General features: G+C 39.1%; 2 protein-coding genes across 10 annotated transcripts in view; one reads left to right on the top strand and one right to left on the bottom strand.

The window, feature by feature from the left end:
• Positions 1-6,470: 6,470 nt before the first annotated feature.
• On the bottom strand, positions 6,471-11,883 carry LOC143695069 (uncharacterized). The gene is made up of 3 exons (XM_077184844.1): positions 11,410-11,883; positions 9,315-9,363; positions 6,471-7,012 (listed from the first exon to the last, which is right to left on the bottom strand). Exons 1-2 carry the CDS (start codon positions 11,854-11,856, stop codon positions 9,355-9,357), a joined length of 456 nt encoding a protein of 151 aa, XP_077040959.1. The 5' UTR covers positions 11,857-11,883; the 3' UTR covers positions 6,471-7,012; positions 9,315-9,354.
• SLC7A6 (solute carrier family 7 member 6) overlaps positions 11,513-18,725 on the top strand; it is a 26,387-nt gene continuing 19,174 nt past the window's right edge. For 2 of the 9 annotated variants that reach the window (XM_077184843.1, XM_054640984.2), the window contains exons 1-2: positions 11,838-12,502; positions 16,818-17,381. In XM_077184843.1, the coding sequence (XP_077040958.1) occupies positions 16,859-17,381 (523 nt within the window). In that variant the 5' untranslated portion in view covers positions 11,838-12,502; positions 16,818-16,858. The other 7 variants (XM_077184839.1, XM_077184838.1, XM_077184837.1 and 4 more) reach the window with 7 other exon arrangements.

Raw genomic sequence — 18,725 nt, 5'->3', positions numbered from 1 at the left:
GTCATTTGTCCCAGCTTGTCCCCCCCCAGCTCCTTGTGCACCCCCAGCCTCCTCCCTGGTGGGGTGAGGGGCAGAGAGGCCTTGGCTCTGTGTGAGCTCTGCCCAGCAATAACAAAACTTCCCTGAATTGTCAACACTGTTTTCAGTACAAATTCAAAATACAGCCCCATACTAGCTCCTATGGAGAAAATTAACTCCATCCCAGCAAAAACCAGCATAATTTGAAAGAGAAATAATAGGATTACTTTCTTTATAATGAAAATAATGATATATTTTTAAAGGCCCAGTGAGGTTTCTTCAATCTTCATGGCACCAGATTAACATGAGAACTTGTTATACCATCTACAGGTATTTCAAAAGCAAAAGCCATGTTGTTTCCCTATTTGCTTTTGTTCTCTCTGCAGTTTCAAATTTCTCATTGAATTCAGTCATTTGGCTGGCTGCAAATGCAGTAATGATGTGTTGTCTGGGCACATTTAAGAAATAAGAAATGTGTTACATCAAAGTTTCCAGCTATGATGCTGCTGGAACCATAAACTTTTTTTTTATACATAACTTCATTGAACTTTGAGACTGCCTTGAATTAAAATATTGTTACAATTAAAAGCAATCTCTATCAGAATATGTTGACAATAGTTTTGCTTATTCATTCCATTTAGTTGTTCTACTGGACAGTTTACACTCCTGTGAAAGATATGCTGGCTGGCAGGCTATGCTGAATTTTTGTCATTGTGGTTTTGACACAGGAACAGTTTTGGCTCTTTTCTAGAACCAGCTGCCTACTTGAGAATAAAATCTGATGCCAAACCTAAGCCCAGTCTTAACTGTTAAATAGAAGAACTGGCATCAAAACAGTGGGAGCACAAGCTGTCTGCTTTTCCAGTGTGGTATTTTTCAAGGGATGGTACACATTTGTTGAAATGAAACTGTTGTTGATACAAAGATTTTTGCTACCAAAGTAAATGCAGTGACCTGAAACTAGCAGCATTTTTTCTTACCAAAAAAACATACTCTCATAAGGCCTGTAGTGTGAGCTGTTCCAAATGTCTCATGTTGATCACTGGTATGAAATATCGAACTGCTGAAAGCTTATGGTATTTTGCTCCTGCCCAAGCTTGTTCATTAGCTGAGATTTCTGGGTTTTCTGCAGTTACCTTGATACTACAAAACAATGTAGAATAAATGGCACTGAGCAGGAGTAAAGATAGAAGAATCAAACTGTTCTTTAGTATCTATGGGAAGAAACAAGACTTGAATGTGAGGAGCAACTGGAGTTACAGGAAGGAAATATGAAACCTGGATATCTCTAGAAAACAGCAAGGAGAATAATAAAACCAAGTCACTTCAGGACTGATCATATAAACTGATTAGTAAAATTCTGTTGCAGTTACTCAGAAAAGAATTAATAGTCATTAAAAATGACAAGCTGTACAAATTTTGTGAAGCTATTTAAATTTATTAAAGGAATGGTGTGTAGAGTAGGCAGATGTTTACTTTTCTGATGTATTGAAATGAAATTTTATACTTGATTGCAACTGGTTGCAATCTTTTGGTAGCTATCTTTTGCTGATTTGCAAAAAGATGACTGTCCCTTGCCCTTTGTCCTAACTATACCATACTTTTATCTGAGATGAGATAGTTTCTGCAGTGTAAGAATGTCTGCACTAGAACTTGTTTGAAGTTGATTTGTGGAAAATTAATCAGAGGTACTGGAATGAAATGTTTAAGAGATTAGTTCTTCCAGTAGAGAGCAAGGCAAACAAAGCTATAAATACCACCCAAATGTTCTCACCAGTGCCTGTTAAAAACAGTTCCAGAGAACATCAGAGGAAGATAACAAGTGCATATTCATAAAATACTAATCTACAAAATTTAAAAAAATGCATTAATGGACTGCTAACATGTACAGAAGAATTTTACACCACATAAGTAGTCTAAAATGCACAAAACCTAAAGCACTAATGAAAACATGCTAAAGCTCGAGGGTTCTTATTTTATTGTTTCAAGTCTGAGTCCTACATAACCTTGTAAAATTCTTGTGCTTGACCAGGCTTAGTCACTTGAGCATCACATGTGAAGATTTTTAAGGAAGGTTAAGTGCCTAAATAAATACTTGTGGGCCTGGTATGTTAGGGAAGGACCCAAACATCATCAAGACAGGCATAGGAAATTTAGATTTCTTTATTGCTATTTATTGATTTCAGAACTATACAGCTATTAACTATGCTCTCCTCCACTAATACATATTGTCTCAAGGATTGCTGGGGTCTTTTATGCCTCAGGAAATCTTGCCTTGCACTATATTCCCTTTCATTCTTTTCCTGCACACAGCCAGGCCTGCCCCCTCTCCCTTTGCAAAATACTTTACTGCTGCTCAAAAGGCCCTAGCACAGTTGATTTTGTTCCTTTTCTAGAGAAGCAATTCCTTCATTGCCTGCCTGGAACTACATTCCCTTAGCTGAGCACATGGTTGACTTGACAGATGGTATGTCAGCTGAGTTAAACAAACCTTCTCGATTTTGAAGGTAAATCTACCATAAATTAAACTACCTGACAAGGTCTGGAAAGAACTTACTTAATGATTTAATTGGGCAACATTAAATTCAGCACAGCACAGCTGCAAGAACAATTAATTGCAAGCATTTTGCTTAACCCCAGCAAAAAATGGTAGATCAGAAGCTTAGACAGTATTTCCAGCTCTTGTGCTGATATGATTTGTGATCAGTATTTTATTTCCTGCCTTTATTTCTCTTTGCCAAGAATACATGCCAAGTAATATTATAGAAATCTGGAGCTTCAAACTGCCATTTTCCCTGGGCTTTAAGAAAGACCTTTCTTCTTTCAGAGAAGACATGCATCAGTCAAAGAACTTCTGGACTCCTTCAACCAGGATGAATTAAATGGCAGTAATTTAGAATAAGAACTTAGCCCTTAAAATGTGGTAACATGCCAAAGTATCTCAACACCTATTGTTAGGGACAAGCTGATAAAATTGGGTGTGTTTGGTCTAGCAAACAGGAGATGAAGGGCACACAAAAGAGTCTGGAGCAGAGGCACTGAACAAGCAGTGAGGAAATAGAGTACCTGGTCTGTTCTTGGGCTTTGTCTTTGTGGACTGGCTTTCAAGCAGGGGCTTAAAAAGGATTTAAAGGCCACCATGAAGACAGGCTCCTTCCCCATACCCAGAGAAATTAGCAATATTCATGGAACTTTCTCTTACCTGATCAAGAGTTCTTTAGTTGACAAAATTCATGCAAACAACAGAGATTTACTAAACCTTTCCCCTCAGCCTGTTCAGTTTATTTATGCAAGCTATAAACATCTGAAGTGATTTAAGGGAAAGATTAACTTGTTTTTGCTTGGAGCTAAATAACATGGATATTTATAACATGGATATTTATACTCAATCACTATTCACTCCACTAACACCCACCTGTGAAGGCGTGGGTCTGTCATCAGGTCAGCTGTTGGGACAATGGAATAGAGATAACTTGAATTAAGGAGCCCTGGAGATTATTTCCACCCTTTACAGTGTTGTTATGAATTCTTAAAAGAAAAGAAGGCTCTTCTACATTTTTTGCTTTGCAGCAGGTCATGGTTGGTCATCTTCTCTCAAATACAATGAAAATGTTTCCATTTTTATTAAAATGCAATCTTTATCCAGTAAGATTTCTGTCCAGTCCATTAAATGTTTGCTGAGAGAGCTACTTCACATTCATGTATTTTCTTCCCTCTTTTCACATGAAACCACAGGAAATTAAAAAAGAACCCCTTATGACACACAATATCAAAATGCAAACAAAGTAACAGAAAAAAAAAAAATAGGGTGTTACTTGTGCTGAAGGGGTATGACCTCACAGAGAAATTGAGTTGTTTTTCTGATAGACTGCATGTCTTGGACAGGTTTTATTAAACACTGTATGAGACTAAAAGATTTACAGCCAAGGAAATCTTTCAACTCAGGGAGGCTTTCTGCAAAACAAGGCATTGCTCTGCTCTCCTCCCTTCTGCTCTGACTCCAGCAGGGCTGGTTCAAATGCAGTCTGGCAACTCTGGCTAAAACCTGTTCTCTCCACTGCATCGATCATGTACTGGTATTCAAACCTGCAGATTTATTTGTTTACAGAAAACTCTCCCTTACATAGAGAATTCATGACGTGAACAAGAGAGGAGAGATTTGGATGCTGTTTTATATTATGTCTTTATATTATGTCAAGTTACATTTAATTTTCTGTAAGATACATAATAGCATTTTAACTCCTCAGCTGTTGCATTTTGATGTGTTTAGCAAGAATGTTTTCCTGTATTCCATTTACTAGCACATCAATATAGCAATTTAATTAATTCTTAAAATCAGAGAAGCATTTAGATTGAAAAGACCTTTAAGATCACTGAGTCTAAGTATAAACCTAACACTGCCAAGTCCACTGCATTCTTAGGTGGTCTGAGACTATTTATTTTGGTTTAAATCTTATGGTAACTGTCAGCTTCTTCATCCAAATTAGACCCCATCAGTGAAAGCTGTCATTTCTTGTTCAGTGTTCTTTATGTCCATCTTCAGTAGCAAGAGAAGGAGCACCTGGCCTGTGGCCAGGCCTCCCCTGCTTGTACCAGTGCCAAGGAACTGTCCCAGTCACTGTGCACAGACACAGCTGCAGAGGGAAAGGTGCACTCAGCATTTGAGACTTCAAGATATGCTTGGGCATGTAGACAGGATTATTCTTGTTTGTTTTTGCAGCTGGCTATTTAATCACAGGTGTTTTTATTGGACAAAGGAAGCCTTTTTAAGGAACAAAATAAAAGGCAATTATCAGGATTTCACAGCTGTAATTTTACTGTATGCTATACATTGGATTTAACTCCATCAGCATGCAATTTAGCAGCTTCCCAATTGTTTCAGTACAACCACCTAATCTAAATATTTGGGTTTTGTTTTAATGACACAGCCTCACGGTTAACTACAATGCATGTCATTCTAGCATAGAATAATACAAATAACAATTTCCCCAATGATACAACACTTCAGCCATAAAATTTGTCCTTTGTAATAAGGACAAATACAGAGTTGTTTATGTTTAGCCTGAGCACCCTACAGGCCATCTCCTATAGTTTCCACTTAAGCTGAGGTGTTCCACATTTTCCCATGGTAGTGACACTGAGGTAAAAATAACTCCCTGACCTCCAGAGTGTAATATGACACACGAGGTTTAATTTCCTTTATCCTCCTGCCTAAGCTCTAACAGTAAAGCACAAGTGTTTGCTCTCACCTCACTTAGTCTTCCAGACTCATGTAAAAATAAAGACTAAAATTTCACCAATGTCACCAATAAGTGATCATGTGTCATTAAATCAACGTTTCTGGTATTCAGAATGTTCATAGCCTGTGGGATTTCAGCTGAGAAAAAAAAAGTACTAAAAAATCTAGCAGTAAACTTTAACAAAAGAACTTTCTTCTGGAACTAAAGTATACCTGTAAGTGTCCAAAGCACAGCTTTCAGTGTTTTCAAAAGTTTGATTTATGGCACTTCACAGTATGTGACTGGGAATCTGAAAAGGCTTTTCATAGTTCTGGGGATCTTGCATAACTTGAGAAACTCTTGGTAGTTCTTAATTAGTCCACTATTATTTGCTCCGTGGGACACTGTACACACCAAGTAATCAAGAGCCAAGTGGGGAACAAAGGAGCAAAGTGCAAAACACTCACAAATAGCCTGCTGAGAAATAATTTCTGAAAAGTTAGCAAAGTCAACCAGAATTTTAATTTTAGGGCTGGATGCCTTCTAAGAATAGCAAAGAATGGATTTGAAATTGGAACAACTATGCTGGCAGACAAAAGACTAATAAACCCATTAATAGGGCTATCCTATTTACTGCAAAGGCAAATGGACTGGCAATAAATCCCTACTCCTAAAGGTTCTTTTAGCATTAAGATATTATACCTCTCAGTTCTTAAGGTGTACTTTTAAATAGTGAGACATTCTGAAAATCTTGCTCATGGAACATGGAGTTCTTTGGGCAAGAACTTGAGTGAAAACTTCAAAGGTATTCTGATCTTATTTTGTGAAACAACATGGTTTCCTTCTTTTACAAAGCTTGCTAATTAGAATTTATTTGTCACTCTTACCACATGCACACACTAGACCGTTCCCCTTAGAGGCAAAATGTATGAGATCAACATGCATTGGCATATTTGATTAGCACACACTGTGCAGAATCTATACAGAGAGGTCTTTGAGATTATTTTTTGGAAAACTTTACTTTTGGATCAAGTACAACTACAGAATCCCCCAGAAGTCTGAAAGTTTAGGGAATAAAGGCTGTCCTGACTTCTGTTCATCCAACAACTGTTCCTACACTGTAAACTATTGTGTTATTATAAGGTCTCTAAATAAAATAGCAGAGAACTTTTATTAAAGGTCCAAATTTATTTGTATTGTACAAATGTTTCAAGGTAATTCAGTAATTAAGAGAAAAGTAACAGGAGTGCACTACAAGCAACAATTGAAGAGTGGGATCAGCACTGATGGGGTTGGACTATAATATTCTGCATTCAAAATGGCTCTGCTAAGGAACATCTGGTTGTATTTAAATGGCAAAGTTTGGACTCAGCATGATAATACAAACAAAATGATGACATTGGCTTCAGCCTCTAGTAACCAGCTGCTTGCAAACAGAGTGTCAATGCAACTACTGCTGAGTAGAATCAGAATCTCAGAATACTCCTGCTTTTAATCAGAGAGAGAGAGAGAGAGACAGGTACCACAAGTATATCAACAAAGGACTGACAATAATACAGGGGAATCTATAACAGAGAGGAACTTTACTGTTTTGAAGAAAGTCTGAGCAGTTGCATTAGAAGGCCAGAGTTACTTAAGATAAAAGAACAACCCAACCCAACAGATGTCTTTAAACTGCCTCATCCAGAAGAAATTTATTTAAATGCTGTTGAACTCAGTTACAAACTAAGGGCTTCATATTCTTCAATCATAGTACCCACATGCTAATTTGGGACCTGAAACAAGAAAAAAATACTTATCCTTAAGATGCTATTTTTTACAGCTACAAACCCTCCTTAGTTTGTTTTTATACATAATTACTTTTAATAGCCTTCAAATTAGACATGGACAAAGAGCATAATATTAAAAAATCCCTGCAGTGTTATAAGACTTGTGAAACAATGATTCTGACTCCCATGTCGTTTTCCAGGAAAACAAAGAACTGTGATTCATTCATTCTCATTAATAAATAGCCAGATGCTCCTGAAGTAATTCAACATAGATAGTCAAAGGATAGGGTCTCAAAGCTGAATGATTTAATTGTCTAAAACATTAAACACAAACCATCTGTTTTAAAACAAGTATTATGTTCAAGGGACTATTTTTTCCAAATAAACTCCCAAAATTGACTGGGAAAAATTTTATGTGCTGCTCATTCCCCTTTTAATAGAGAAGATTACATGATCAAGAGAAATGTAAAATTAAAATACAAAGTTTATGGCATTAATCAAAATAGTGATAAAAAAGTCCTAGAGACCTTTGAAGTTTACCTGAAGATGGACATATTTTTGCTGGTGTTTTTTTGCCCTCCTAGCAAAGTTAACATTTGAAAACTTGTCCATGTTTTAGAAGACATCTATTCCCACTTCTGCATTGCAGCATGGACAGCACTGAACAAAACCAGCTTGCAATAATGTGCAACAAAGATATGTGTAAACAAATAATAAACTTGGTGAGAGTAGATAAGGCAGTGAAAAGAAAAAGGCACCTGAAAGGCAACAGAACCAGATAGGACAAATAAAATTAAAAGATGGGATGTCAAAACTCATTTTAAAATCTGTTTTTAAAAACTTTAGTATATAGAAACTAAGTTTTCTATAAAAGAAGGACTAATGTTAATCTTCAGAGTATTAAATAAATGCAGTTGGAAAAGACAGAGACATCCCACCGTTTCTGTTCCTTAAAGGGATATTTTCTACTACCTCCTCCTCTGCTCCTAGCTTACTCCATGTATGTACTTATGTGATTTTGATGGTGAAAAACCAACCTTCATAAAAGTATTGTTTTCTGCCAGCTTAGTGAGCAGAACTGCCTTATAGAGGGGGCTGGGCAAGTCCCAGCACCGGTCAAATGCTGAAGGCCGCTGGAGTAGGAGGAGACATGGAGCTAGGAGCAGGGGAAGGTAAATATAGAAAGCTAAATTTAGACCTTTTTCTTTAATTGCATAGCACTTTGGTGCTTATAGTCGCTCTCAAACCTGCTTAAACCACTTCCTGCAGAAATTTGTGTGATAGAAAGATGAAGGTAAAAACAAAGGGCAAACGATCAATGAATTTGTTTTTGTAAACAAAGTCACTCAGCTTTAGCCAAAGAAAAGAAACAGGTGCAGTTACATTTGTGTTTGAACTGATTCTGTTTCCTGAAATACATGGTTGATACTGTTTGTTGTTTGAAATCATTAAGGTTGAAAAACTAACAAAAAATCATGTCTGCTTTTAAGTGCTTATAAAAATTGTCATTTGCTGGGATCTGGCTAAACTCCCAGATTTACTGTCCTGAATAATTTTATGATGCCTGTGAATAACTCCTGTGTCAACAGAATGTACATTTCAAAGCAAACATCAAAGTGGTCCCAGGACTCACTCTGTATGGTAGAATTTCTAAGGGAACCAGCACAAACCATCAAACTCATGGCTGGAAGCAATATTTCCATCATAAGCTCCAAGCTGCAATGAGTACTGCTTACATTTACACTGCACCCCTTCAGTGCTGACCCTTAAGGAGCTCAGTGCATGCTCATTCTTCCATTAATTAAGTGCATGAGCAACACATTCCTGGGGGACTTATGCTGTGAGGATATGCTTAAACTCACCAGAATGACCATGTGAACAAGCACAAAGCTGATGTATAAGGTTTAAAATTCACTCAGATTTAATAGCAATTTTTACCTTGGTTTTGTTTCATGTTCTAAACCCATTTAATGAATATCGTGTGGATTTGGTTTCCCATAATCTGATGCTATTTCAATTTGGTTTGTTCAGGGGTATTTAATTGGTTTATTCTTCAAGCTTTTTGAATTGAATTACATTTTCTAAGATGTATCTAGTGGCAATATTAGCCAGACACAAAAAAGCAGATAGGGCAAAACTCACAGACTTAACCAAACTAAGTCTGACTTTGTTCTCATTAACTGAAGGAGATAAGATCTTAACTTCATTAAATTAGTATCAGATAAAACCCTAGTGGAAACAAAATCTTTTTTAGCTGTTTTTTGTCTAGCACTTAGACAATACACACTCCTGTATAAACATAACTTACCAGTGGCCATTTATGGAGCATCAGGAAAGAGCCACACAATTTATGTAATCTGTAACAAGAGAAGAAATAAAGGAGTCCAGACTTACATTTTGCTTCCATAGTAAAATGGAAAAAGTAATTTATAAAATATGAACCTTACCAAAATGAACAAAAATATCTACCTGCATGATTATTCTGAGGTTTGCTTCTGCTCACATGCAAACATTTCAGAAGCATTGTCTAGCCTTATGGTGCTGTCCTAACTTGGATCTCTCATACCAATCTCTGTGGTGTTTTAAGTTCTCATAATCCAGGTAGTGAACTTCTATTTTGAAACCCTCAAATGGGCACTTTTTCTAATAAATATTTTTCAAAGTTCTAAGGTAAAATGTCATTCTCTATACTTCCAGCATATGCCTAATAATTTGTTTCCTATGCCTTGTCTGTTCTCATATATTTCTTGTTTCTAAAGGCAATTTTATAATTAGCTCACATTTTATGAGTCCATTTTTTCGAGGAGTCAATGCTGTCTACAGAAGATTCAATCATGGGAGAGCTTAAAATGCAGCCTACCAACAACTGAAATCAGCTGCACTTTTACATTCACACTCAATCCACCTTTTGATTAAGGTGTGAGACTGTTGCAAACACCCATCTACCTGAAAATCCTGCACTACAGAACACAGGGCACCAGCACATTTGTAGAATCACTAAGCACTATTACCATCTAATGTCTGTTTTCTGCTACATGTTATCTTTGTAACAACAATCAGTTTCATATTGTAAGGATTTGATTATATTCTGGGGATGTCATCTATGTTTTTATCTTCTATCAGTGCTGTATAAGTGGCTTAAAAACAAAGAAGTCGCCTATCAGGGCTGTTAAGCTCCCAGAAGGCAGCAGACTGGTTTTGTTTGTTGCTTTGCAACACTGTCAGTAGCCTCAGCAGGTAATAGATTTAGAATAGCTTGTATTTGACAAAAGCCAAACAAAGAGTTGAGACAAACATAATTAAAGAGCTGAGAAGATCAGGCTCCTGCAAATGAGAGTTTGTTTTGCTATGGTGCTATATATAGTTTAGAAATAAAGTCTAATTATCTTCTTTGTGTGCACTTAAAAAGCAAACTTTTAACAAAAAAAACCCCATAAACAACTTTCTTAATTCTTTTTTATCCAAACACAGTGTAATGAATATCTGGAGATCTAGATGAGTGCAGCAGTTGCTTGGTAGCTTGATTGTGACAACGAAGGAAAACAACTCCTTGATAAAACACACAAACTTTGAGAGAAGAAGCAGAATGGAAATCAGAAATGTAAGCCTTGTGGCAATAAAATTGGGCTCCACTATTGCATTTACTAGCGCATTTATGGGTATGACAGTGAGTGCATGGTTCACCTTTCCCTTTTCTTTTACAGCCTTTTAATTTTTATTTGCCCCTAAGATTTTTTACCCTCTTGAAAAACGTCATGTCTTACTTATCTGTGTCAGATGACAGATAATAACCGTGGCCCAGGGAAGGGAGGAGTAATTAAATTATGTAGAGTGAAACTACCCTGGCTCCTGAACCCTGTTGTCCTTCCAGGCACTGAACCATCTATCCCTTTGCCTTGCAGGCAGCAGTAAAAAGGCAGTGAAAGAACATTAAGAGGGGGCTGCGGCCTGGGGTTCCCTGGCTTAGGGTAAAACTATTAATCTGCTAGTGGAAGACAAGAAAGCTTTCATTACACCCCAGATAAATCTGCTGAATGGCCAATTCCTTACTATTATAATCAGGGACCACTGGTCACTTTTAATCACGATTCTGGGAAGTCCATTACTATTTTAACAAAGCCAAATTTTGGGTGTAGTAGCTATGCCTCTCTTGGAGGCTGGAACACACCAATGCTACCGTTCTATTTTCATTTCATATCGTCTATGACTGGTGCATAGGACCTATGGGTAGAAACCCAAAATATCACCAGATTGTAGGGTTCCCAGCCTCTCAGGCCCCTCAGTCTCGAGCCTGAGGGTGTTCCAGGAGGTGTAACTCATGTGGATGTAACTTTGTGCGGCCCGGGGCCCTCAGGGAGCGCGGTGCGAGGGCAGGGCCCCCGGCCCGGCTGGCAGTGCCGTACCGTCAGCGCTAGGGCTCCTCTCCATCCTGCCCCCGCGGGGAAGGGGGAGCCTGGTCCCCCGCTCCGGCTGCGGCTGGGGAGGCGGTCGCGGCTCCCCTCACCCACCGGTAGCGGAGGGGCCGACGCGAACTCCGCGGGGCGGGGGGGAGCTCCGGCCCGGCAAACACTTCCCTGCGCACCAGCGGGTGCCGGAGGGTGCCGCGCAACCCCCGCGGGGCCGGTGGGCGGATTTCGGCCGGGAAAGGAGGCGGTGACGGAGGCGGCGGGGCCGGGGCGGCGGGGCGGCGCGGCGGCGATGCCGGAGTGGGGGGGCGGGGTTGAGGGGCCGCCATCGCGTGTCGGTGGCAACGGGCGGGGAGCATCCCGAGACAGCTCCGCGGGAGCGGAGGTAACGCGGTTCCGGCCGGCACGCCCCGGGCGAGGTTTTAGCTTTCCCCTTTCCTTCATCTCCCTTGACCTTGAGGGAAAGCGGGCAGGGAGCGGCCTCAGTGCAGGGGCTGCGGCGGCATTGCCTGCCCTGCGGAGCATCTGGGGCGGCGGCTTTGGCGGTCCGGGCTGCCGAAGTGTGCGGTGGTAGCCAGATGAATGCCGTGTGTGTTTCTCTATCGTCCTTAAAGGGCGCCCCGACTCTGACAGCCCCCGCCTGAGGCGGGTGCCTGCAGCTACTTCCTTCCCGGGGCTGTGTGAACCTCGCTTATTTCATGAGGAGAAAGAGGGTCACCACTGCTTGTGGGGAGCGGAGCGGCCTCCGAGAGTGGCGATGACACCTCGGGAAATGCCCCCGCTCCTGCGGGAGCCCTCGGGCCGGCGGCCACAGCCCTGGGGTCACGCTTATGGCGACTCGAGGGTGGCTTTGTCAAGCCACGTGTTCCTGTAGTGCCTTTGGTGGTGGGTGCAGAGAGCTAGCACACCTTTTCTTGCTGACGTTCAGTAGTGATTTTGGTTGTTTTATGTGTTTTTAAACGGAGGGTATTAATTACAATCTGATCAGGTGCCACCTAAAGAGTACACATGGGTGTAGCGTGTGCCTTTTGGCGTTATTTTTCCTCCTTTGAAGAGGTTTCCACTTTTCTGCTCCAGCATGAAAAATAAGGTGAATTACTTTAACAAACTCTATGATTGTTCCTTCCTTCTGTCTTTACCTGTGGCTTATCGTATAAATGTCACCAGATCTTCCTCTCACTGCACCAGCCTCGTGCACTCCCAGCCTAAATCAAGACTGATCAAAGTCCCTGTTGTGAGCTTACCTGTGTTTTTTTCCTTGGAAATATGAAAATAATTAAAAATACGAAAATATTACTTAATTACCATAATGATAAACTATCAAGGGAAAAGACTGTCATAGTAACTTCTCTTTCATACTTTTTTACATGATAAACATACCTTGTCTTTTTTTTTTTTTTAAGGATGTTACAACCAATTCTATTTGATCAAAAGTTTATTGGTAGGATTTCTTTTTTATTGTGCTAAAGATGGTGTGTTTGTATATGCAAGCACAAAATACTTGGTTGAACAAATCTTTACAGTGGGAATTGTTTTTGTTGCATGGGCTTCCTGTCTGCTAAGTGTATATATGGCAGGGCAGTGATTCTTCTCTCAGCAGAAAAAGAAAAGCATGTCCTAGACAAACTCTAAGCCTTTCCCATGTAAATGTTCAGACTGTGAGGTGCCTAAATATATACAGTGCAATGAATAAGCGTTTGCTCTGTTGGAGCTTAACTCCCTGAAGGCTTTGATGCTGTTTCCCTGTATAGAGAGCAATCCTGAATATTGCTCATGGGGCCAGTCATTGTGTTCAGAAATAGTAGTCTTACATCTGGTATATGTGAACAGCCAATGTAAAGCTGTGTTACTATGGGAGTTGTTTTATGCAATCAAGAGCTGAGGAAGACAGAAGCAAGAGCACCAGAAATCTTTGCTAATGAGCAGGTATTGTATAAAAGCACAGCAAACACAGTAAGCTTTTAGCAGTTTGGTACTTCACCTTGGTCATGAAATCACTTGCAGGTTCATCCCAGGTAAAACAACTGACGGGTCTTCTGCTCAGTGGGAGAAAGGGGATCTTGGCAGATGGTTCCTCTTTCCCTCCCCTTAAAGGAGGCCCACCCTGTAATGCAGTGTTAGTACATTGCTAATTGCATGTTAACCTTCATCAGCTCCTCTGGTACCTGGCTGCAGTGTGATAGGCCTCACCAGAAGATACATTTTTGGTGAAACAGTGAAGCCATCCTAGTTTCAGGTCACTCTGCCCTGGTTTCATACCATAGCTTTCTATACCAACAGCAGTCATTTCAGTAAAAAAAAAAAAAATAAAATCTACATATATCAGCAAAAAGATTCCTCACAGCTGCAGTGATCAGCAAAAAAAAAAAAAAAAAAAAAAAAAAAGAGTTGGAGACACTGTGTTGCACAAGGGTGAGCGATGAGGAAATCCCTGTGGGTTAGCTTGTGTGGAGGCAGAGCCCTGCATTAGCACTCCTGTGGTCTCCTGCTGGAGATTGTTCTGAAAGTATTTTTAGCTGCTGTATATTAGGATGATTGTATGTTAGAAAATGTATACTATTTGTCTCTGGCTCTCCTCCTCCAAGCCTCTTTTCTGTTTCCACTGAAATAATGATCTTGGGACAGAATAATGGATTTTGATACATGTGTTTTTTCTCTGACATAGCTTCAGTTTTCTCTAGTCTCTGCTTTCCCTCTTTCTTGGTAAGTTTATTCCAAGTGGTCAAAGTTGCAGATTCTAATTCCACTTAAAATTAAGTGAAGTACTTGAGAGAAAAAACCTGCCAACAGTTTTGATTTTGTCCGAGGTGGTGGTAAGGCAAACAAGCAATTCTGCCCTGAAGGCTTTAAAAGGCATAGTAAACAAACAAGACTAGAGAGGAGAATGAAGTATCAAATCTCTATTGAGCTGTTGTACACACCTTCAGGCAAATCCTAGTTGTTAGCAGATTCCCGAAATTGGGAATAACAAAAGAGACAAAATTGGGAGAAAAGAGTCTTGGTTGAGAGATACTGTGATTGTTCTTTCCCGATGGAGATAGCAGGGCAAGAAACAGTCAAAGTCATGGGTAGCAAAACTGTATAGAGCTGCAGTCACGTGCTGCTGGTTGAGGTGGATGCATTTTGAAGGGTGACTGAATCTGCAGTTGCAGGTAATTAAATGCACCTCTGAACTCCAGACCATGAGGTAAATCAATCATGGTTACTCTTTGTGCAAAACTGGCTATAAATTAACACACCAGGTTTGATGGGATTTGATGCTTTTTTAAATCCACTTCTTACAGCCAAATTAGTCATGAAAACATCTGCTTTGATTACTTGTTCTGCTGTTTTGCAGAACTTTCTGATGACTGCATGATATCTATAATTGCTTAATGATTATATGCATTTACAGATAATAACTTCCTCTTGTGAAGCAAACAATCTTGTGAATTTATAGAGCACATATATTTTTGAAAACTTTGCTCTACTACACCACTAACGCAAAGTCAGGCAGTGGTTGCAGTTGAATTTGGCACAAGGCAGATGGAAGAATAAATAACAAGAGAAACAGGTAACAACTGCTGTGAACAATTTACTTTGCTTTTCCTTTGCAGTCTTGCTGACGCTTATCCATAGAAACTGTGGGGATGCCTCTCTTCTAGTTAATTTTGTTGGGGATGCCTCATTATAATACTCAAGCTTTTAAGTTCTGAAATGGCAGTGATTAGTTTCTAGAAGTTTGAAAAAAATTTGTTTGATTATAAGTGTGAAATTTGATGTCTTCTGATGTATCTGTGATATTTGATGTTGACTCATATTAATGATAAAATCTGTATTTAGTAATTAAACATCTTTAAAATGTTTATGTGGAGTACTGAGGGGAAAATAAACCAGACTAAACAGATAATAAATCAACTAAACAGATTGAGGGTCTCACTCTGCATTATTTAAAAGAACACAGTCTCTAAAGATTGATGAGTTGGAGATGAATGATGTAATATTTCTCAATAAAAAATTTGTACTCCATTTTAGTAGAAGTTACTTCTTTAATTGATTGAAAAGAACCTTTGTAATTTTCACATCTTCATTCTAGTTCAGGGATGTCTGGTCAGATTCTCTGTGCTTTAGTATACAGGTATTGGCTTTATGATAGAGGAGGAGTATTCTCTCAAAAAAGGTGTGCCTGCAAGAGCTTGTATGTTCATATGTTACTAGATGCACATGTAGTTTGGGTGACTGCATGTTGACCTTTAAAAATTCCCATATTCAGGTTTTTTTGTTGTCACAGTTGACAAGTTTATTGTTGCATTTAGAAAACCTTTTGTAAAATTAGTGTTACCCCCAAAGAAGCATAAAATCCACACCACACTAGATTAGCTGCTAATTGACCCAGATTTATTCTAATTGACCCAGATTTTCATTTTTTTTCCTATTCTATAGTAAATAGCTGAAGTATACACTAAAGGTTTAATCAGGGACAGGACAAACGAATAGTTATGAAAATAATTCTGGTAGATATGCAGGGCCTGGTTTTTTATGCAACTAATAAGCTAGTGATTTTGTGTAAAATGGGTCTTATTCAGAATTATCAATGTCTTCTTGAGCTGAGAGATTTTATTAGCAGTAACTTGCTTTTGGAAGGCATGGGAGCATTTTCTGGAGACTTCAGAAGAAGGGGGCTCTTTTCCAGTCAGTCAGTTCTGAAGCAGAGGAAAAAAGCTAATTTCTGTGTCCTTAGATACTGTTAAATACAACTGCAAATGGAGGAATTTGGATTGTGGGTTTCTATGCACAGTCTGTACTTTTAGATAAGTGAGTGATGAGGCAGTGAGATCTGGATAAAGAGTTTGCAGAGGGAGGGAAGAGCTTGGTGTCAGTCAGAGGTCAAGGCTTGCATCAAGGGCGCAGTGGAGTGAGGAGCTGTGCCTGTGGCCCTCAGCAATTGATAACATGTTGCTAGATCATTCATAAATTACCTGTGTAAGCACAGGGCTTGGACTGGTAGTTTTGGTATTGCAATACATCTGTGCTCGTGCTTACAACTTCCATTTTGGTCTTGTGGGGCTTCCTGATCTATAACATCTCACTCTTGTTCTTTCTGGTCTTTCTTCTGATCTTCTCAAGATAGGAGACCTTTAATTCTGTCCTTCCTGCAGTTTTGTTTGTTTGTAGCAGTTTTGGTAGCAGTTCCTCTTTCATTCTAAGTTATATAGGAATTTGTCTCTTGGCTTGTCTGAATTGGTTCTGCTGTTTAACTGTGCATGAATTTGACTTTGTGTAAAAAGAACCAAACATGAAGCAACAAAAGGAAATATCTTAATTTATATTTGTAAGTCATAGGGTAAAAAGGTGGAAAGAAGATTTTGCAAGAAAGTCCTGGGATAAAAAAAAAAATTATTTCAGCTGTCTATATTTTGTTTTAGATTGTGATTTGGAGTCGTGGAGAATTCACAGTCTTACCACAATGGCAGAAAGGACAGATTATACAAAATCACAAACTTCACTGGCTGAATACAGCCCCGTCAATAAATCAAAAAGGACAGATCGAAGTCGAAAACAGGACGGAGACCAAAATACATTGCAACTGAAGAAAGAAATATCTTTAATAAATGGGATAAGCCTCATAGTAGGCAACATGATTGGTTCAGGTATCTTTGTCTCGCCCAAAGGAGTTCTCATCTACAGCAAATCTTATGGATTGTCTTTAATAATTTGGGCAGTTGGAGGGATATTTTCAGTCTTTGGAGCTCTCTGCTATGCTGAGCTTGGAACCACTATTACTAAGTCAGGAGCCAGCTATGCATATATCTTGGAGTCTTTTGGGAGCTTCATTGCTTTTATTCGTTTGTGGACCTCACTCCTGATTGTTGAACCAACTAGTCAGGCAATCATTGCCATCACCTTTGCTAACTACATAGTCCAGCCTTTCTTCCCTTCTTGTGACCCTCCATATGTGGCTTGTCGTCTCATAGCAGCTGCTTGTGAATGTAAGTATTTATTGAAATTTACTCTGGTAAGTTTTTATCCATGTTTTGTTAAAGGTGTTTTATTAAAACATCTTACCCACACTCAGAGTTGGTACATAATGGATGTGCAATGGTTGGAGTTACAGTGGGGAAAAGAACAATTCCAGCCTGAGAAACCTGCAGGTGTTCAGTCAGTGATGGACCATTTTCTCATTTGGAAGAAGAACAAGGTGTTGAACTCTTCCAAGCTTACTTACCTGGCAAAAACGGGGGTAAAAATTGTTTTCTCTTGAGAGAGATATTTTAAATCAGACCTTGGGGTACTCTTGGTGTGGTCTTAAGAGCTATTGTAGAATGGCTCTTATGCTATAAATTCTGATGTATTTTGGTTTGCAATAATTTCTCAATGGTTACATGGTTCAGTTACTACTCTGGTTTCAAAAAAATCGTTCATTCAAGATTATTCTTTATACTTGGGTTTAACTGTATGATCAGTAGAGCAGTATGTGTGGTAAAGCTGTTTTGAAAAGTGGAAATTTTGTATGTACATAAAATTGAAATATTTGTATTCATATAGTTAGTCAATATAGAGGAACAGCTGCCCACACTGTTCTGCTGTATCAAAATAATGAAACTGTATGTTTGAATTGTGTGTCTTATTTAATTTTAGGTGTTTCCTATTAAAAGTGTTTATGTACATATTTTACATTTCCAGTAAACAGTGAAAAGTGTATTTCAGCAAGTCTGTAGGACAATGCTTTGTGATGTACTGATCCATTGCTGTGTGCTCTGGAGGCTTTTGACACGATTTTGTATCAAAATGCTAACGCAGAACTTGGACTCTCTTACTGCCAACAATATGCTGCAAGGATATGTGCTGCTTCTAGCTGGTTCCTGTTTGAGGCTTCCTATGGAAGAGTTCTAATGTTCAAATTGTCTATAAAGGATAAGGAAAGGGAAATGACAGAGCATTTGTACTTTGGATATTTGACCTTTGTAATTGGTTATGATGATTGCAGCTTCCCTTCCATTTTTGTTATTTTTTACTGCTGTGGAAGCATTAATTGAGAACCAGGTAGGGGGGGGGGAAATAATCACAAACTTTTTCCAGGAAATCTGTCAGTTTAATCAGTTCTGTTCCCTCCTTCTTCCAAATGAGTGAAAGGCCTGTCATGTCATGTTCACATTCCTTAAGCAGGTATTGTCCCAAGGTGTCTTGGCACAAATGAAGGAGTGTGGGAGAATCTCCTCTTCCATTTAAGGTATCCCCTCACTCTGAGGGCTGTTAGCCCTTATAAAAAGGAGTTGGTTAAAAAGCAATAAATTAAGACAAAGTGATTAAATTAAAATTATTATATAGTAGGT

The sequence above is a fragment of the Agelaius phoeniceus genome, chromosome 12 (genome assembly GCF_051311805.1).
Source record: "Agelaius phoeniceus isolate bAgePho1 chromosome 12, bAgePho1.hap1, whole genome shotgun sequence".
Lineage (NCBI taxonomy): Eukaryota > Metazoa > Chordata > Aves > Passeriformes > Icteridae > Agelaius > Agelaius phoeniceus.
Note: the sequence above shows the minus strand (reverse complement) of the source record. Positions and strands in the feature narration are given on the sequence as shown.

What these genes read in the sequence shown, in the direction of transcription:
- LOC143695069 (XM_077184844.1), bottom strand. Translation starts at nt 11,856, where the DNA reads ATGAAGGAAAGGGGAAAGCTAAAACCTCGCCCGGGGCGTGCCGGCCGG.